Below are 21,996 nucleotides of genomic sequence, written 5' to 3'. Positions count from 1 at the left end.
GCAGTTTTTTGACAATTTTATTTTAGAACAATTTCTATTCTAGCATTAGGCTCAAAAGAAAAATTGTATTTTTTTTCTAAATAATTTAATTGAAATTACTTTCTTTTTCATGGATATTTAGTTTGTGAATTTTAAAAAGTTTTTTTTTTGCGCTAACATAAATAAAAAACCGAAAATTTTATAAAAAGCTTTAACAACTGAAAAAAATTTTTTTTTCCCGTTGATCGGTTTTCTGTCAGTGAAAATTCACCTTAAACTTTGTTTATAATCATTGCCATGTGCTTCGAGCATGTCAGGTCAATTAGCTCTGTATCCAAAGAGGTTTTTTGCTTTAACTTTATGATCTAAGCTTCTATTTAAACAGTCTTAATTTACTTAAATACCCTAAAGAGGCATTAATCTTAAATAACACGAAAGTATCAATTTCTTTATAAATGTTAAAAAAAAAAAAAAGCAAACGTCTTAATGTAACAAATGAATTTGTAATAAGATGTTAAGCGGTCATGGTTTGAGTTGAAGAGAAGGAGAAAGCAATAAAGAGATATTTTTCAAGAGAATCTACTTACAATTTTTTCTCTTTTTTTTTAAATTTGACAGTATTTTTGTTTGTAAAGAAAAAAAAAAAAAAGAAAAAAAAAAAAAAACAAAGCAAAAAAGCAAACAAAAAATGTCGTTTATGACTTTTCGTATTTTAATTTACTTGTTTTGCTTCATTGATATATCTCAGGCTTTAATAAAAATCTGCTGGTTTACGGTAAATTGAGGTAATATTAAGATAAGGTTAGTATTGAAAGGTCTTGCATTTTGACATGGATACTGCTGGTAAATCATTTACTTCTAATATTTGTTCTAGAAACCAAAAACTGTTTACAAACTTTTTTTTAACCTTCATTTATGCCAATACTAAAAAACCTTATTTTACCAATATTCAAATTTTACACAACCAATTAAATTTAAAAACATATAAGGTTTGGAAGTAAACCCCACATTGAAGCTGTGTTCTGTGCATTCATTTTACTACTGTTCTTAAAAATATATTGTTGATACATGTTTTTATTCATAGGTAATGATTTGATTATGCTGATAGATCTGCCAAATATAAACACATGTTCTTAACAGTTATTAGGATTGCCATTTTAGCTTATCAATTATTTAGTGTGTTGTCTTTAAATGTTTAGTTTAAAGTTTAACATGTTAATTACAGGTAAGTTGTTTCGTATACTGTACAGGTTTCTAGTTAGCACCATACTTATTGTACATGCTAATGTATTTCATGTATGGAGCAACATTTTTTGCCAGCAACATTGACAGTAGTTTGTTAAATCACAAGATATGAGTTAGCAAAAAAACAAGTTGCAAATGCTAGGTTAATCTGACACAACCATAACTTTATTTCCAACACACCTATGCTCCATTAAGATTTTAACTCCAAATAAGTTTATAATCATGTTTATTATTTTTTTTATAGCTATACAGGCATAAATAGTTTTATAATGGATCTTTCAACAGTTACATTCTTTACAAATACAGTAAATGAAATTCAAGTTTCAGCCATAACACAAAACTGTTTTGAGGTTTGTTTATTTTTTTTAAATCAAAAATTTAAAGTAGTATATTATTTCATAATAAACTACTTAACAATAATATTTAATTGTTGATTTTAACGTTACATTTGATTTGGGGTGGTTTAGTTCTAAGTATGACTGGTAAAACTTCTAAGTATGACTGCTTGTTGCAACAACCCCACTTCCATTTATTTAGTCACATGGTTTTCTTCTAACACTGTTAAACTGTAAACTATTTGAATATAACTGCATAAGATTAGATTGATGTTTTAAATTAGGTTTACATCAAGTTTAAGAGTGAGTGTTAAGATTACCAAAAAACTCATGTTTGCAACTCATAAACATTATTCCTATTGTTCATTCTCTAACCAAGACTATTACTTTATGAAACAGTAATATTGTAACTTGTCAGTTTAAAGTATACTTCCTGTGCAGCACATTTGTTTCCCCTAAAGAAGTCTAAAGTGTAGCTTTTGTTTTTAGTGCAACTTTATGTTTCTTGGAAATGTTTCATCATCAAAGAACTTCACATATTTATTTGACACCAGATGGCCTACAAAACTTGAGTTTTTAAATTCCATTTTTAATGAATCGTTGAGGTGAATGCTGTTTTGAGTAGAAGAATAAAGAGATCCTTTAGTCCTTGAAAGTTGTAGAGGTGTGTTTTTGTTCAGTAAGATTTGTGATTTGTATTTAGGGTAACTGAGCACTTTGTTGAGAATGGTGAATATGATTATTCGATTCAAGTAACACCATCAAATTCGTTTGTGATTAATAACAAAATTACAAATAATCCACCTCCTTTTTTTCTACGTAAGTGTCTTTTTTAAGTCTAAGTTTATGAAATATTGTACTTTTAATTGGTTTTGTCAAAAAGTAAAAAAGATTTAATTAAATTCAAGTTTCCTTTTTTTAAAGCAATTATTTACATGCTTATATTACTTGTTGTTGCATCAATTTTGTGGCCAGCGGCAAAACTTTTTTACAGGTTGGTTTTTTTTTCTTTTTCAGAATATCATATTAATATTGTATTATAATATTGTATTTTAACCTGTAGTGAGATTGTTTTAAGAAGACTTGTTGTGTTTTATAAATTAACTTTGAATTATTGCAGGTATTTAGTTGTTTTATACTTATTTATAAATTCTTAAATATTACATAAGTATAGTTCTTAAATTATTTAGGTCTTGAAGTTTTCCGTTAGCTTCTCCTAATATGTGATTCCTCATTAGTTTAAGTTCTTTTGCATCCTTGTTTTTTCATGGCACTTTCACTCACTAAAAAGAATCTTAATCTGTAAAGTATACTTAAAACCCATGATTTTCTGCAATATTTCTTTTAAAAGTCTTACATATAATAGACACATAATAAAACAAAACAAACTTATTTGAAATGGCTAAAAAATAATCAACATATTGCTGTCTGATAGATAAAATCAATGGGTAATCCTTTCTAAGTAAATTTTTAAAAAATATGCAACATTTATAATTTTGTAAAGTAATAATCAGAGATTTTTTAGATACATTTATTTCATAGTTAGGGTAAAAAAATTTCTAACCAATCATATGCTAGAACTGGTAGTGATAAATATGAATCAATACAATGTAGAAAAGTTTGGGAAAACAAAAAGAAAATAGAGCTAGTCATAGGCATTTTTTAGAATGGGTCTTGTCAAGATGCCTGGTATTAGTTGTTATTGGGAAATAATAAAATTTACTCAGGTAGTTACAAGATTTTGAGAATAGTTTCTAAAATTTTATAGAAAAATGTATCGCCGCAAAGAAACCAAAGAATCAGATTATTTTTTGGTATGTGAAGTTTTTTGTTTATTTATGTGTTGTTTATCAGAAATACAAAATTGCAAAAAGTGTTTTTAGGATTAAATGTTTTATTATTTGTATATTATTTGTTATTCTAATTGTTGTTGTTTTTTTTTTAATGACAAAGGAAATGGATGAGTGGGAGAGTAAAGTTGATATCATCAGCGAGTTAAATCGATCTCCGAGCAATCCGATCATATTGGTATATCATAAAAATGTCCTAATATCTTAAGTTGTTGAAGTTTTCAATATCAATTTATAACTCTAAATATATAAATATAGTATAAATATATAACTATAGTGCATAGTAAGTATATATGAATAATTTTTTTATTTTTAACTTACTCTCAAGGAAAATAGTTCAATCTGATTCTAATCTTAACAAAATATACAATTTGGTACTTTGCAACCAAAATCTGTTGTAAAGTTTTTCTAATTTCAATTGTAAACAAAATTTCCAAGAAATCTATTCATTCAGTATTTATCAAAGCTACATCATATAAGTAAAAAAATATACTATAGATATATAGTATAATAAAATAAATAATAATGCATCATACATAGTTATATGCTATACATAATAAAAATATATAATATTGAAAGTATAGACAAATTAAAGAGTAAAAAATAGTTATCAAGGGTCAAAAAAATAAAAAAGTAGCTGATTTCTAAATTATTTTTCAGAGAACAGCAAGATTCAGATCATTGGATACATTTAGAGGGTGAAAAATATTTTATAAATTTTTTTGTAGTTTTAGCATTTTTTTTCTTAGAATTTGATAATTGAGTTTAAAGTATTAAAACTATTTTAGCAAATTTGCATTGATCATCTTGCATAAATGTTTTTATCAATCTATGACTTTTTAAAAATGCTTTTTGCAAAAATATACCTAAAAATGATTTAACATATAAAAAAAACTTATTGTTGCATTTATTAAATAACTTTATTTTTTATTCATTTTACTTTGTTAGAATTGCAATTGGATTGATGGTGTTTGTGAATTATGGTGGTGGCCAATACCATTTTATTGATCATGCAATTTGGGATGGTTTGGTTTTTTTTAATTGATAGTTAGCTAAACATCTTTTTTTTTTTATGTTAATTATTTAATTAAGAATAAGTTTACTTTTTCTGAACAATTTAAAGTTGGTTTTAACCCTCTGAGGCCCATTGAGTCACTTTGTGACCCATTACAAAAAAATCTGTTTAAGAAAAGTCTATTTTATATTTAAATTCTTTTTTACGTTTTTAAGTTCAGTGTTCCATCTGTAGGACTTAGGGAAATTAAAATTTTTTTTTAAATTATTGAGTAGAATCCCATTATTTATTCTCTGCAGAAGAATGTCAGTTCCATCTCAAAAGAAATTCAATTCACAACAAGTGCTGGATATTTTAGAAGTAATTGATTATAATGATAGTGATTTGGATAATGATTCTAAAGATAGTGAGGATTATGAACCAGATCCTATGAAAATAGGACTGCAAGAACTGAATTCTTCTGATGAAAATGACAAAGAATGGTATCATCTACATCTGCTGTCTGTGCTAAGAGTAAGAAAAAGAAAGTCTATGAGTGGACAAAAGTCCAGTTCAATCCACCAGACTCAGTTTTCAGGGGTAAATATTTAGAGCTTCCTAAAAACTATGAAGTTCAATCCAAAACACATTATTGCAAGAAATTTGGTTTCCAATGAGGAAAAGGTTGACAAACTTTGAAAAATTAGACTACGGCCAGTGTTATTTAGGGGTAACTGTTTAACAGTTATGCTTTAAAAAAAAAACATTATTGATGAGATGATAATCCTGTTCAAGGGAAAGTTCAGCAAGCTTTTAAACAGCTTGTAGGAAGAAAAGCCCACCCTTGGGGAATAAAAGTGTGGGCTAAAACCACATCAACTGGTATGCTCTATGATTTTGAAGTGTACCAAGCCAAGAAGGATAAAAAAATATGAGATAACTTGGTGTAGGTCTTGATGCACTTGTGGTGCTTAGTTTGATTTTCCAAAAAGAAATAGCCTTATGAGGCATCTCTCAACTACAAAATATATGCTGACAATTTCTTCAGAACTTTGCCACTTTTGGAAGATTTGCATAAAAAGGGCATTCACTACACTACAACAGTTATTCCCAATCACATTAAATAAAAAATCATGTCTTTTATTGTCACGCATGTGAACTTTTAGGAATGCCTGAAAAAGATGTGTTGAATCAACGCAATTTCCAGCCAAATTAGCATCTTTGCTAATTCATTTAAATGCACCAACAAAGAAACGTGGAAGATCATCCATATAGGGTTCAACAGCTCGCCCATAAAAAAAGAAAAAATCTACCCAAAGTTAAAAGTTTACTGCAAAATGGAAAAAAAAAGCAGTTCTGACCTCTGGTTCTATACCAGAACTATAAGCTAGAACTGATTGTTTTTTTTCATTTTCCACTAAAAGCGGAAGTTTGCCAGCAATTCAAGCTATGTAGCATAAAGATAAACAAGCTTTGTGAAAAATGTAAAGTGTATCTTTTTTATGCAGAGCAAAAAATTTGTTTTAGAAACTTTCATACTTGTTAAATAAAATTTCCTAAACATTTAGTGTTTTTTTATGTGCATGAAAATATATTTACAACCCTACAAAACCCAATTGGCCACCTGTGGAACAAACTGAATAAGTAGTTCAAGGTCACAAAAGCTTTAAAAAAATATTTGATATTGAATTATTGACAGATTTATAAGTATACTAAAAGAAACAATTTTAAAACCATTACAAGATAATGTAAGATAATATAATAATATAATGATATAAATAAGAAAATGTGGGTTTCAGAGGATTTAACACTGCAAATGTTAAAAGATTTCACACCTGGATCATAAATTGGTCCCAACTTCAAATCCTCAGGTAATCTACAAATCCTCAGGTATCACAAGATGTAAAATTTAAAATCTCTATAGCCAAAGGAGAAAAACACAAAGTTTTTAGGGATTTTGGCCTACTATTTGCACTTGGAACCCTGTTGTAAATCTAGTTTGTTTTTTTTTAAAGAAATTTTTGAGATTATGTGATAGCTATAATCTGACGAAAAATCAAGTATTTTCTTCACACTTGTGGATTGTATGCAGGAACTTAAAATATGGGGTATGACACTGAATGCCTCATTAAAAGTTGGCAATGGAACCTTTATATTTTTATTATATTCTTATTGTTTATGATGGAAGTTTTAGAAGTTAATAAAATGAAGTCTTGGCATGTAACTTTCAGGCAAAATGAAACAGAACTAATCTTTTATCTGTGCTAAGAGATAGGACATAGTTCTATAACTATAAAATATAGCTCATATAAAGATTAGTTAAAGCTCTTAAACTAGGAATCTTGCTTTGTAAAAAATGGCAAAGTGTAGGAGCTTATTGTAGTCGTAATACTTTTTAAAGATTTAAAGTCACATCAAGTGTGTAATTTAGTTATAATTTAGTGGCTTTCAAAATAATAAGGTCACTAAGAATTTTTAGCGATTACTAAAATTATTTTGATGGTTTTTAATAAAATTAAAAAAAAAAATGAAGAGATTTTTTCACATTTTTAACAAGAAAATCCTTTGCACATGTATATGACTTTTCTTTCTAAATGAATGCTTTGTACTGTATTCCAAGGAATCTGAAATTTCTTGGAGTTCCGTGATCTTTGAGTTAATCAAATTTAATATCAAACCAGCAGCAAGGCTACTGGCTATGTAAGTGAGACAAAATACCACAGACAATATTAATCAAATTCATAATAATTGAATAAAGAAAGAAAAATAAATTAACCTCCAAAAACAGAAAATTTGTTTAAGATTTTCATTAATTTCTAAAACATTTTCAGCAACAGTAACAAGTAGTTCAGTAACAAGTACTCTACAATCAGTAGGTTTTTAACTTCAACCAACTGAAATATCACTCAAGTTAAACTTGAGGAAAGATTCTCTACCATTGGAACTATTTCAAAAGTAGTAAGATAAGTTCATGGCGTGAATAGAGCTCTGGAAGGACCTGGAGGAATAATCAAAGCTTCACTGTTTTCTCTACTTTCTCTAGTTAGCCTAGCTGTACCTTGTGGAGAGGATATCTGTTGAATTATTACAGAGGAAGCAATTTTTTCAGCAGTTCTGAAGTCGCTTGTAATCATTTTCTTTAGATTTTCAAACTTGGTGAATTGTTCACAATTCATCAAGTTTGAAATAATGTATAACGGTTCTTGACTTCAATCAAATAGTTTGAATGAAGTTATTTGATAAATCTTTTAAACCTTGATCTGTTGAAAAAGTGAGTTTTTTAGAATGTCCTTTTAGTTGGCCAACCTGGCAAGTTAAATAATTGCAAGAATCAAATCCTTTGGTCTGTGGTTCAAAAATCACTTTGTTAAAGTCATGTTGGAAAAAGACAAGGTTTTTTCATCCTTGCCATGCTTTTGTAGTATTGCTCTGCAGCAATTGCATATGCTTAATGAAACTCTATCATCTTCAAAATCTCCAGGAATTTCCAGGAAAAAGATCTCGTTCCAGGAGAAAGATACTTGTTCCTTGATTTTAGTAATTTTTTTTTGAAAAACATTTTGAAAAATAAAAAAGCATACAGTTAACAAAATACACACAAATGTGAAATCTAGTAGTCAAAGAATCCAATATCCATGATATATCTAAATTAGTCATTTGAAGTGCAAATAGTAGGCCAAAATGCCGTAAAACTTTGTGTTTTTCTCCTTTGGTTATAGAAATTAGATTTTAAATTTTATATCTGGTGATACTTGAGGAAATATAGATAAATTTCTCATTGTTTATCATTTAGTCCTCAAAGGTTGGGATCAATTTAGGATAGGTGTGATTTTGTGATAAAAAATTAAATTTGAGTATTGTTATAAGTAGTCTTTTTTTTAATATATTTTGCTTATCAAGATTCAAATGACAATGATAAATGTAAGGAGTACTGTCTATAGAGTATCGAAAGCCAAGTAATTTATTAAGCTTAATCAGCTCTGCATGCCCTAACAGATCTTTAGCTATTATGCTTCTTGCTTTCTTTAAAAAATTGAACCTTTTTGTTTTTACTATTTTTTCTACTTTTTATTTTTTTGAGAAAACTTGAACCTGATATATAAAAGTTGTATAATGTTTAAATGTAGTAATGAAAATGAAATGTTTAAATGTAGTATAAATTGTAGTATTCTTATACTACAGTTATATCAAGTTAAAGTTATATTTTGTAAAAATTATCAATTTTATACTAAATAATAAGTTATAGATTTCAATCAAAACTAAGTTGTTGTTATATATAAGGCTTTGTAAAGTTATAAATAATTTGAATTTAGTTCGTTGTGTTAATAGTGAAAAATGTTTACACAAGCGAAAACTTTTTCACTATTACACAGTTATACCACCATTTCGCAGTTTTAGTGTTAAACAAGTTTTAATCACCATTTTGCAGTTTCAGTATTAAACAGTTATATCACTATTTCGCAGTTTTGTATTAAACAGTACAAGTTTACCTTTTGTTAGTTTTTTTTAAATCAATTTTTTTGATTTTAGGTTTGAGTATATCAGATCTTGTTTTTCCTTGGTTTGTTTTCATTATGGGGGTGAACATCAATCTTTCTCACAGACGTCTTCAAATTCAAGAGAAAAATAAAAAGCAAGCATTTTTGATTATTTTACCTCGTTCAATCAAACTTTTTATGATTGGATTCGTTTTAAATTCAGGTAGTTCTACAACTTTGATTTTGAACATTTATGTTATTCAATTTTAGCAGAAGATGATAAAGCTCAAAAACATGTTTCAAATAATAGAGAGTGTCACTTTAAAATAAATTGATTATTAGGGAAAAATTTAGCAACATGGCGCATACCTGGAGTTTTGCAAAGAATTGGTATTTGTTATTTTGTGGTAGCTACTTTCAATCTGTTTGTAGCTCCTAGTGAAAAGACTCTTGAGGTGAATTAAATATAATTATAATATAAATATAAATATAAATATAAATATAAATATATATATATATATATATATATATATATATATATATATATATATATATATATATATATATATATATATATATATATATAATATATATAAAAAAACATATAAAAAAAATATTTAAAATATTGTAATAAAATATAGAGATTAAGATTTAAAAATTTTCTATTTGATTGACTTACATTTCTTTATTGTTTTATCTACTTTTTCTTAAACTTTTTTTTAACTTTTTTTTTCTTAACTTTTTTTTCTTAATTTTTATTAACTTTTTATTTAATTAGTGTTAATTTTTAGAAATTTTCTTCAACGAATTGGGTATCTCATTTCCGCGACATCATTCCTTTTGGTTTTCAATGGCTTTTTATACTTTTTCTTATTACAGTTCATACTGCTATTACTTTTTGCCTCCCAGTTCCAGGATGTCCAACGTATAAATTACATTCTTTATTTTACATTTTTGATTGAAGTTATTGCAATTCCCAGGTTGCCCAATATATAAAATTTGTTCGTGCACATCTCTTTTTGCATACAAAGATTGAAAAAAATATTTGAGATTAAAAAATGTGTTGTTTCATAGAGGTTATCTTGGTCCTGGTGGTCTGGCTGAAGGTGGAAAGTACTTCAATTGCACAGGTGGAGCCGCAGGTTACATAGATAGATTGGTACTGGGAGAAAAACATTTATACAGAAATCCTACATTTAAGGTAGTTTTACGCTTTTGAAATATAAAATATTTTATTGAAGGTATAGTAAAATACTTGGTTAGTTTATCTCAATCTATTTAAATCCAACAGATGATTATTATTCTGTAATAGCCTTCTGTTGCATGCTTGTCTGCATTTTCTAGAGCATTTACTTAACAACACAGAATTATGACGCAGAAGGGTTACTTGGCTATCTCACTTCAATTGTTCTTACGTTCTTTGGGTTGCAGGTTTTTTAACTTTTCCTGATTTAAAAGTTTACAAAGTTTAAAAGTTTTACAAGTATTTTTAAAAGTAGTATTGCAATGAAAATGTTTTTGTTTTAAAGAGTGTTTAACTCCGGCAACTTCAAACAAGAGTTCACATTTTTTAGTTTTACACGTTTGGTTAACCAAACAGATTGTGCAAGAGTTTTTTTATTGTATAAAATGGTTTTTTATAAAATATTTGTTTTGCAGACAGGGCGTATATTGTACATGTACGAATCTCACAGAAGTCAAGTTACTCGATGGTTCATATGGGCTTTGGTTACTGTATGTATTATTCAAGAAGGAAATAGTTTTTATAATTGATAAAAAGAATTTTGATAAAATTGCAGTTTATAATTAACAGTAGGGAATGTTATCGGGTCCTGTCAGGCCACCGAACGGGCAATATTTAATTTTACCTTCGGGCCCCGAACGGTGATAGAATTAGTAAATACCCGTTATACAAAGAAATCGAAGTCATAACCGATCGGGTTAGCGGACAATCATAAATAAGTAACCAAAACCGAAATGTTATCGAGTACCTGTTCGGGTATTACTTTTTTAAATGTCCGAAAAACCTCTACCAGCTCGGTATTTGACATCATGACCGTACTTTTCCCAGTTAAACTAAGAGTAACGATAATCAATAACTCTAATAGGGAATAACTATCTATCTTTTTAGAATCATGTCTTAAACTAAAGTAAGCTTTTTGGATTCGTTTAGAGTCTACTAAAGTCGCTATTATTTGCATAAATTGTATTCATTGCAGAAATTCAACTAAAACATTCTAAAAGCTTTACCCACTATAGTTTTTAGTAATACTAACCAACTCTTAGTAAGACTTACTGCGATGAGGGACTTCATAACATCCATTTGCATTTGGGTGTAACTTTTTCGATCTTTTTTTCTTTTTTTGGGTGTAATTCTTTTGGGTGTAATTTTTTTTAGGTGTACTTCTAGTTGAGTATTCGTGATTAATAACTTTGTTCTTGTTGTCTGGATTTTCAGTTTCACTTTCGTTAGACAGTGGATAATTAAGATTCAGGTCTGTAGAATGTCGCTTTCACATTCGTATCTTTCCTCATTTGCCCTGTCAACAATATCAGGACTTTGTACAAACCGAAGACTCAATTGGCCTGCAAACATATCTTTAGTGTTTTGCAGTTTCACTCTCGGCTAATTAATTGATTTCTGGTTGGTTAATTTTGTTATTTTCAACGAGTCTGTTCTGCAATCATCTTTAATTTAAAAATTTCTAAATTTGTTTTTATTCTTAGAACTTTTTCAAAAAAAAAAAAAAAGGGAACGGTAACGCTTTAAGAACACGTGTTTATGCTTAATGACCGCCTTCATTGATTTTTGGTTTACCTTGGTTTTAAAATAAACCATCCCAAAATGCCTTATGGCGGTAAGATTGTTAATGGCTGTAGATTGTAGTATTTAGAGTTAAGTTTAAAACTCAAATTCGCTATTGTTTAACCTAAAAAATGCTCAGGAATTAAAAATAATTTTTACTTAATCTTGTTTTATGAAGTTTATTGTGAGTGTAGTCCACAATGTGAACTAACGCGTAATAAATTGAAAAATATGGACTCCGCATTACGGAAATATGTCGGTCAATTACTGAAAAGCCATCAATTTGAAAAACTGTTTTTACTTTTTTTGAATTCTTAAAAGACGACAACTTTGCTGTTTCGAAGCTAAAGTTAAAGCTTAGATTTTCACCATGTGACTCAGTATTTCGAATGAGATTGGATAAGAATTTTGTTGATCTTTAAAATTGCCAACATGGGATTCTCAACAGCATAAATTCTATCCAATATTTAAAGTTTTATTATTCGAATTATCGAGTCAAGGCAAGTTTTAAAATTTTCAAATGCCCAATAACATCGCTGCTATCGGGTAATACTCGATCGGGTTTTCGGGGATTGACAAAAAACTATTTTACTTTTATCGGGGTCCGATATCCGTTTAGGTCGGGTAGGATTCGGTTTTAATTAGGACCCGGACATTCACTAATTAACAGCCACTTTGTTATGTTTTAAATATTTAAGAGAATTGTGTTGGACTTAGCTCTTCTTTATTTATGTGTTTAACATTTGGTTATCTATTATTTTGTTTTGCATTTTTATTTTATGAAATTTCTATGTGATTATTGGAAGGTCTATGTTTTAGGGTTGCATAGCTCTTGCTCTTACTAAAGGAACTCTACAGAATGGCGTAATTCCTATTAATAAGAATTTATGGTATGATATATTGCGCACTGTTCTTATTGTAATTTTTAGTTTTAAATACTTTTTAGTTGTTAATTTAACTTCTATTGATTTTTTATTGATTTTTCTTTCCTTTTTTTTATTTAGGTCTCTATCCTTTGTCATGGGAACTGGTTCAATATCATTTGTGTTGTTTAGTTTTTGCTACATCCTTTGTGATAGTCTTCGTGTTTGGAATGGATCTCCTTTCTTCTTTTGTGGTGAGAAAATCTTATATTTCACTTTGATCGACGTCCTTATACTTACCTGGTTCTTTTTATTTTGATTGGCGAGCCCTCACATTTCCTAATACTCGAACTCGAATACTTAGATTCAGGTTGTGGATTTGTCATACATTTACTCGTATAGGCTTATAAATTCAGAGATTCGAATCCTAATCCACGAATCCCGAATCAAAAAAAATCGTTTATTTTTTCTAAAAAGAAAAAAAGACAGAAATGTAGCAGCAAGCAATAAAATATCATTTAAACTATTTGCTAAAAAAGTTATTGTTACAAGGGAGTTGTAATTAGTATTTACAAATTAAAAATGATTTCTAATCATATTACAAGAATAAATTGCCTTGATTCGTAATTGCATTTGAGTTTAAGTTTAGATTCGGTTTCGCATTGAGTATCCAAAATTAAACCCGAATCCACATCTAAACCTGAATACGAATCCGTAATATAGACTCGAATCTCTAACATTTTAAAAATAGTTTTACTAAATTAGAGTTAGTTTGTTAAAAGAATCGAGAGAAAATATTCGTGTTAGACGTGAGTTCCTCATGTCAGACGTAGCTTAAGGTCCCTCGACCCATGACGGTTCAACGGTAGCTTAGCCTTTAGACACAAAAACTGAAATGAACTAGAAATGCTACTGGTCTGTGAAAGGTTTAATTTGGCAATATCCTCGTGACGCTTTTAAGAACTCGTTATGTTTTATTTCTTAACTTAAAGCTTGTTGACTGCTACAGTTAACAGACGAATTTGCCTCTGAATATATTAACATTTCGTCAGGTTAGAATTATTTTGTTCTATCTCCCATTTTAAACGTTGAAAGAAAGTTTTTGAATTGTTCTATAAGTAAAAATTACTTAAAATTTTACTATTACTTTTTTAAGAAATAATAACTTATTCTTCAAATAATTTATATCTAAAGAAAAAAAAATTTAAAAAATAAAATGTAATTTAAAAGTAATCATTACTTAGTAAAATCAACAATTCATTTTCTCCCAACGTTTAATATTGGAGATAGAACAAAATAATTCTAACCTGACGATTTGTATCAAACAGATTGAAATAGCCTATTCAGTAAATGTATTTAAATTGGAAAAAATATATTTTGAACTTTCTATGTAATTTTTTAAAATATATATTTTTATATATGAATATTTTATAAATACAGTAGAATCCCGTTAACTCGGACCCTGGATAAGTCGGACTTTTACTAAGTCGGACGGAATTTCAATTCCCCTTGAACATTCTCTATCAACTTACTGTAAAATCATCCGCTTAAGTCGTACCCTGGTTAAGTCGGACCATTCGCTAACTCGTACTGTTTTTTGAGGTCCCTACGGCAAAAAACTTCACTTAACTAGGACTTTTATTTTGAATTTGCATATAAGTGCGTATAATAACAAAACTTCCAATACTTCAATAAAAATTCCAAACTCTAAACGCTCGAAAATAAAATACTTTTGAGTCAAATATAGCTAAACATTTTCACAAAGAGCTTTCGATTCAGTTAAGCTCCGATTAAATTCTATTTATTAATAACTATTACATTAAAAATTTAAAAATATCAATTAAAATTCAAAATTTAGAACGTTCGAAAATTAATTACTTTAAATTAATTACTTTTGCGTCAAACATAATTTAACGAACTAAACATCTTCACTGATATCTTCGATTCGGTTTTACTTCGATCGAGGTTTCTTTACTCTAAATGTCGAAGGTTACTAAGAGAAAACTATCAAGTAGAACTTTAACAGAAAAATACAAAATACTAAAAGAACTCGATAAAGGAGAACCATCTGTATCTATATCAAAGAAATATAGGATTCCAAAGCAAACATTGTCTGGATGGTCAAAAGAAAAAAACAAAATATATTCAGAAGTCGAAAAAAATAAAACTTCTGCAAAAAGAATGCGTATGCGTGTCTCCCTAAATGAAAATTTGGATAAAGCATGTTATATGTGGCTTTTAAACACCCGACACCAAAACATTCCTGTGTCTGGAACCATTTTCAAAGTCAAAGCTTTGCATTTTGCAAAAGAACTTGGTTGTTAAAACTTTCAAGCACCCGATGGATGGTTAGATAGATGGAAAAAAAGAAACAATATATCGTTTAAAACAATTTCAGGTATTTTATCATTTTAATTTTTCATTTTTTTCAGTAGTTTGTCTTAAAAATGATAATTAGCATGGAACTTTCATTTCTATTCCATCCCCAATAAACTAACAAATTATCAAACCAATTCTTTTGTTTTAATTTGTTTAAAGTCATTACCACGTTTTGGCTCATTACCACGCAATAAGCAATAAGTGGATAATGTGCAAAAAAACTGCATAAAGTCCTAAACCATAGCTAATAAAACTTATGCTGACTTTAAAGTTGCTTTTCTTATATTTCATAGGTGAAAGTCAAGATGTTACTAATGAAATGACCGTTCCTTGGAGGGAAACAACTTTGCCGACAATATTGTCTCGTTATAACTCTCGTGACATATTCAATGCAGATGAGTTCGGTTTGTTTTATAAAGCACTTCCCAAAAAAAGTATGCATTTGAAAGGTGAGAAATGTAGTGGAGGTAAGAATTGCAAGATACGGCTAACTGGGCTTGCTGCAGCTAACATGTGTGCAGAAAAACTTCCAATATTTGTTATTGGGAAATCAAACAAACCCCGTTGCTTTAAAGGAATTAGAAGCACTCCATGTCGTTACCGTGCGAAAAAAAAGAGCTGGATGACCTCTGAACTGTTTGAGGAGTGGGTTAGGGAAAACGACAGAAAGTTTGCATTAGAAGGCCGTAAGGTAGCATTGGTTATTAATAATTGCACTGCCCATCCGAATATTGAGAATTTTAAATCGATCACACTCTACTTTTTCCCCCCAAACACAACTTCATGTTTGCAGCCGATGGATCAAGGAGTCATTCGATCGTTGAAGTGTAAGTACCGAACTAATTTAATTAACAAGGTCATAAATGCAATTGATAACGGAAAACAAATGCCTTCAATCTCCATACTTGAAGCTATGAAAGTTCTTGTTTATTCTTGGAATGAAGTTTCAGAAACCACTATTATTAACTGCTTCAACAAAGCAGGGTTTAAGGAAGTAGTAGGAGTAGGAATATTAGACAAAGATGAAGAATACTTTCCTGCATTAAAAAATTCAATTGATCAGTTACGTCAGCGTGATATGGATCTTGTTCCGGAAGATTTTACTTACGAAGATATGTTAACAATTGATGATGACGTTTCGGTTATGGGAGGAGTGATGACAGATGAAGAAATTGTTCAAGATATCGTTGAGGTAGTTGAAGAAGAAACTCAAGAAGAAGAAGGAAACGAAATGTCGGATGAAACGGTGACAAAGCCAACGACTGAAGAAGTTCGTAAAGCAATTGATACCCTTGTTAATTTTTCGATGTTTACTCAGAGTGGTGAAATTGGAAGAGTAGCTTTGAATGCTTCAGAGCTGTTTGAAAAAGAATTGTGCGAGTCACTGAAACAAACATCGATTGTGGACTTTTTTTGTTTATAGTATATATTATATATACAAAAATATATATTTCACATAGGACTATATTGTTCAATATATATGTAGATAATATTTATATATCGAGGAACATTCGATAAGTCTCGAAATCTCAATAAGTCGGACATTTTCAAAAAGTCCGACTTAACGAGAGCTTTGCTTAATTCGGACATTCTCTAAGTCGGACAAAATATATATACCCCTTCAGAGTCCGAGTTAACGGGATTCTACTGTATATATTTATATATATAAAAATATATATAATATATATTTGTGTTTTTTTTTTTTTTTATGTAAATGAAAAATAAGTGTAATTATTTTACCTGAAAATAATAAATAAAAATGATAAGCATTATTTTTTTAAAGTACCTTTTTATGGAATATTTTTAGGTGCCAACTCAATGTTTATTTACATTGGACACAGTTTGTTGACTTTTAACGTATTTTGGGATGAACAACCAATTACTCATGCGTCAAGTGTTGGAGTAGCGCTTTTTGGAACGATTGTTTGGGTCTTTTGTGGATTTTGGCTGCGTCTAAAGAAATTTCTTTTTACTGTTTAATTGAAAATTTTGAAATAGTTTTTTAAACTGGTATTAAATGTTAAATCTTTGATTTTCAAAAAAATACTAAATTTATAGCTACCTCTCCTTTATAAAACTGTTTTGAAATAAAATTCTCCTGTAAAAACGACCAATTTTTTAAAGTTTTACCTTACTCTTCAAGTCTCTTGGGAGCGATCTTTTAAATATCATTTTTCAGCAAGACTTTTACCTAAACTTTTGAACACAATTAAAACTTAAATTTTTTTTTGATGACCTTATTGTTTGTTTTACTATGACGTCATTTTTTTACTATTTTACTTACGGGTGAAATGCTACTTCAGTTCGTATTTTTTATCGTTTCTTTTTATTCGTGTTATTCTTCATTGCTGTTTTCGCGCCTTTACATTGTTGATTGCAATAGTTTTTTTTAGCTTTTTTGCGACAATTCGACTTTTTATTTATTCGAGCTGAATCAGTTTTCAGTTGAGTTCGAATTCATACATCAACAGCCACCATTTTGCCTCCATCATTTTAACTCCTCCAAAATTTAAGTTAATTTTTATAACGACTCTATAAAAAGCAGTTCTTATAGTCGTACCGATGTAATTTTTTAGGGATTTAGTTTATTTCACATGAAAGCAATAGATTTTCAAATTTCGTTAAAATAAATACAATAATATTAACACAAGTTTTTAAGAACACATAATTTTTACTTAATTGATAAACCTTTGAAGTTTTAAACAGACTCTTTCTTAAAATGCACGACTTACACAACCCAAAATATGTATTCTGGAAAGAATCACCTAAAACAAATGTTTTTTTGTAAACCGAAATTTCCCGCCAGCAAATTATAATTTTGAAAAATTTACAATCAATGCCGTGATTTCAAATTTATAATGCACCTATTTGTACCTGTAAACCTATGATAGCTCCAGTGGCGGAACTTCAAAATTTGGGCCCCCCCGCAAAAGAATGTTTTTTTTAAAAAAAATAAAGCTTCACGTATTAAATAGATATTTATTTCATATATCATATTTAAAAACAAAAAATTAAATAAAGATAAAGATAACTTTAAAACGAAACTAAAACTTAACCGAACTTAAATAGTGAAAACTTTCCTCCTTGATTTCATATTGGCAAAATCGGTAATGATGTTTTTCATTTCCATTTTTCCAGCCGCTTTTGCCTCAATAGAAACTATTGCAAGGTCGCTTAAACGTTCTTTACCAATGGTATTTCGTAAATAATTTTTTATTATTTTAAGTTTCAAAAAAGAACGTTCAGCTGATGCAACAGTAACAGGTAATGTAAGAAACAATAACAATGCTGTTATCACTTGTGGAACGCTTGCAGCTATAGTTGACAATTTTACTATTAAAAGGTCAGCCAATTCACGTATAGATGATATTTTTGATATTTCATCGTGTAGCATTGACTTTACCATAACCATTTGCAGCGGAAATTCAGTTGTTATATCTTCACTATATTTTCTCTGAATGGCTTCTGCACAGCTTATGATCTCACGTTCTTTCATTACCATTAATTTATTTGGATGGATGCAGGAAAATAATTGTACCACTTCTTGCATTCCTTTAAATCTATTGTCGAGTTGGTTGATAACGACGTCCAAAATTTTTATAAAAATATTGATGCGAAAAATTTCCTCACTACTATCAAAACGGTGATCTGTAGATAATTCGTCAAAATGCCTTTTCACAATTTTTCTTCTTTTTTGAAAAAATATTGCAGGAATCTGCCACGTAGTCGCTATTTCTACCGCTTCAAGTTTTTCTGAATCAAACATCTTTCTATATTGTTTTAAATTTTTGCTGGCATTTTCTAGAGAACCTGAAGCTGCCGTAAGATCTAAATTTTTAGTTTGCAGCAATTTTGATGGTATATGTACCTCATTAAGGATTTTAGACAAAAGCACGCATAAAAAAACAAATTCGAAACTGCTCATATTTTTTTGTATTCGTACTGCTTCTTCGCGTTCTTCACGTTTTGTACTTGTTATTGATATCTCGGAAAGAGCTTTCATTATATCAAGAAAGCGAATTTTAACGGCGAAAAGAGAAGTATATCGTCCTGCCCATCGCGTTGGATTTAACCTTTTTAATGTTATTTGTGATTATCCTGTATATTTGGATAGTAGATCCTACCTGTTTATGCTATTTCCGAAAAATGAATACACATCTTCTAGCATTACAAAAAATGAAGCAACTTCAATACAACATTTAACCGCATCGTTAATAACAAGATTTAAATTATGAGCTGCGCAATGCATATACATAGCATTGAGTTGATTTTTCTTAAAAAGGGCCTGAACCCCATTGTATATCCCACTCATGACGTTCGCACCATCATAACCTTGACCCCTGCAGTTACTTAATTTTATATGATGTTTTTCTAACAGATTTAAAATTTCTTCGTGTAGTCCAGCAGCAGTGTGGTTATATATTTCCGTGAATCCCAAGAAAACTTCTTTAATTTCAATTGATGTGGCTTCATCTTTTTCATTTTTAATAATTTTTACGTATCTAAATACTTGACTGAGCTGATCTCTTTTAGTAATATCTTGTGTTGTATCCATTATTATTGAATAAAAAGGTGAACTATTAATATCAGCAGTAAGAGTGGCTTTTAAATGTGTTGCAAGGCAATGTATGACTTCATTTTGAATTTGATGGCTTAAATATTTTATAGATCCATTTGGCATACTCAAAACTTGCTTCATAACATTATCATATTTAGCTAAAAGTTGAACTTGGGTTAAAAAATTACCATTATATTCATTGTCAAATGATTCACGATGACCACGAAAAGCCAAAGAATTTTTACAAAGTGCTAATGTTATATTTACTATCCGCTCTAAGACTTGCACCCAAAAATTTGATTGGTATCGTATTTGTTCTTCTATATTTTTATCAATTGTTTCATTATGTCGCCATTTTTCATAAATGCAACAAGCAAATATATGTTGTTGACTATTTTCCTGAATTTTAATTTTTTTAGAAAGACCACGCCAATCTCTGACACCATGCTCACGCCAGTTATCCTTTGCTTTTCGTTCTTCTGAGAAAAGCCAACAAGGCTCACAATAAACGGCATCAAGTTTTGGGGAATAGCAAAGCCACATTCTTTCTATAGATCCATATTTTGTGGTAGTTTTAAAATATTTCTTGGAAAACCTACGGTTTTCTTGCAACGGGTCGCGTATAAAAGGACCTTTTGGCCGACACGATTCCGATAATACAATTATTTTCTTAATATCTTTTGTTAGTATTTTACCATGAAAATTTGCAATGTCAGTAGAAAATAATTCACTTGATTTTTCTAAATTAATTTGTTCAATGGCGTCATTCGTATCAGAGTTTGAATCTTCCTGGTCTTCATTTCGGTGGTTTCTCGGAGACCTATTCACATCTTCTTCGTTCACATTTTTATTACCAGTAGCAATGTTTTCTTCGATATCATCATGTTCTACTGACTGATTTATACATACCACTTCTGCAGAGTTTTGACTTTCCACTTCCGTTTCCGCTCGCTTTTCGATTGGTTTCAAAAACGTTGTTAGCTTCGGCAATTTAGCTAAAGTAGCTTTTGTTTCTTTTAACTTTCTTCTTTTTGCTGCACCGCTTGTACTACTTAATTTCTTTTCCATTATTATGAGTCAAAATCTAAATTATTACAAATTTATAAATTCAGTACCTGTTGTAAAATTTTTAATTATTACAAATTTATTAATTACCTTTTGTTAAATATATCAGTGAAGTAATAAACTCTCTTGCAACAATACTTTATTATTCGTAACACGATTAAATAAATTGGAGATTAGTAATTCAGATAAAATAAGAAATGAAAAGTTTACTTAATACAACGGAAGATTTAATATAAAATTGAAAATGAGAACATAGATTTAAAAGTTAATTTGTATATGCAACAAGGATTATAGAATCATTATCCTTGATATGCAACGACATAACAAATAATATTGTTTATATTTTAAAAATATTGAATATGCAACTAAGAACTTATAAATTGAAGAAATTCTTACAGTTTAAAAAAAAATTATACGCAACAAATTATTACTTTTACCGAATTCAGTCTAATTGTCTAATTCATACACAAACACAACGTAACGGTATAAAAATTAACTATACAATAACATCTGGCAGTTCGCAGCTGATAATCGTACTTTATTTCTCAATTGCGTATGCAATTTTAAAAAGGTTAAAACTTTTCGTTTAAATGTAAACTACGCACTCCAATACAAAAATAAATTTTTGAACAATATATTTTAATACGATGGATGACATTTTTTTTATCCAAGTTTTATATTTTAGGGCCCACTATACCTGCGGAAAAGAGTTTTATAGTATAAATATTATTGAGAGTATAATTTTTTTTATATGAGGGCCCCCTATAGCTGGTAGGCCCCCCCGCAACGCAGGGTCCTGCGTCCAGTAGTTCCGCCACTGGATAGCTCTAAAGAGAGTTAAAATCAATGCATTTGTATATTTACTTTTTCTAAACATAAAGTACATACCTTCTTTAAAAAGCGCCATTTTTTCAATAAAACTTTACACCAAAAGCAATACTAAATGATGTTGAGCACGCGTTTAAATAAGTAGGAAATAAACTGTGATAGATAAATTGTTATCATTTCAGTCTCTTTCGTAGACAACTTTGAGTATATTTATTGACTTACAAGTTGAACAACGTTAAAATTTTGTTGTTAAGTAAACAACTTTACTTAAAGTTCAAATTTCATTTTTTTTAAAAACATCGACACATTGAAAAAGATTAATTTTGGGTTCCTTAACTTTAAAAATGGATCAGTGTGTCGATGCTTACTTATATGGTCAAATCGAAAATTTTGATGGAATGGCTTTTTAATGAAGTAATACGAACCTAAACAGCAGAATATGCGAATTTCATATTTTGGTTTAAACATTTTTCTTTGAAACCATTGTTGTGTTATGTTTTTTTGTCATCCAATAATTACTTAGTGTCGAGGTTTTTGATGATATTATCGCATCCTCTAAAATAAAATTTTGGTAGCTGAAAAATTTCTTTAACATCACTTTTCTGTTTAAGTCAAA

General features: G+C 29.1%; 1 protein-coding gene and 1 pseudogene across 2 annotated transcripts; one reads left to right on the top strand and one right to left on the bottom strand.

The window, feature by feature from the left end:
• Window positions 1-487: 487 nt before the first annotated feature.
• Window positions 488-16,973, top strand: LOC145188872 (heparan-alpha-glucosaminide N-acetyltransferase-like). Its single transcript, XM_090088254.1, has 17 exons — window positions 488-1,574; window positions 2,049-2,164; window positions 2,263-2,378; window positions 2,484-2,553; window positions 3,328-3,373; window positions 3,513-3,587; window positions 4,070-4,107; window positions 4,358-4,434; window positions 8,934-9,104; window positions 9,224-9,336; window positions 9,673-9,806; window positions 9,956-10,082; window positions 10,226-10,312; window positions 10,541-10,615; window positions 12,507-12,577; window positions 12,692-12,804; window positions 16,737-16,973. The coding sequence occupies exons 1-17, from the start codon at window positions 1,494-1,496 to the stop codon at window positions 16,907-16,909; spliced, it is 1,683 nt and encodes a 560-aa protein (XP_089944380.1). The 5' UTR covers window positions 488-1,493; the 3' UTR covers window positions 16,910-16,973.
• Window positions 16,974-17,898: 925 nt separating this feature from the next.
• Window positions 17,899-21,521, bottom strand: LOC145183295 (zinc finger MYM-type protein 1-like; annotated as a pseudogene). The gene is made up of 2 exons (XR_016452760.1): window positions 21,441-21,521; window positions 17,899-20,571 (listed from the first exon to the last, which is right to left on the bottom strand). The product of XR_016452760.1 is annotated as a zinc finger MYM-type protein 1-like (transcript).
• Between the last annotated feature and the right edge of the window lie 475 nt (window positions 21,522-21,996).

Source organism: Hydra viridissima, unplaced genomic scaffold, assembly GCF_058129835.1.
Source record: "Hydra viridissima isolate aposymbiotic clone 2 unplaced genomic scaffold, HvirCarnegie_v1 scaffold_5, whole genome shotgun sequence".
Classification (NCBI taxonomy): Eukaryota; Metazoa; Cnidaria; class Hydrozoa; order Anthoathecata; family Hydridae; genus Hydra; species Hydra viridissima.
This window is presented reverse-complemented; position numbering and strand designations above follow the sequence as displayed.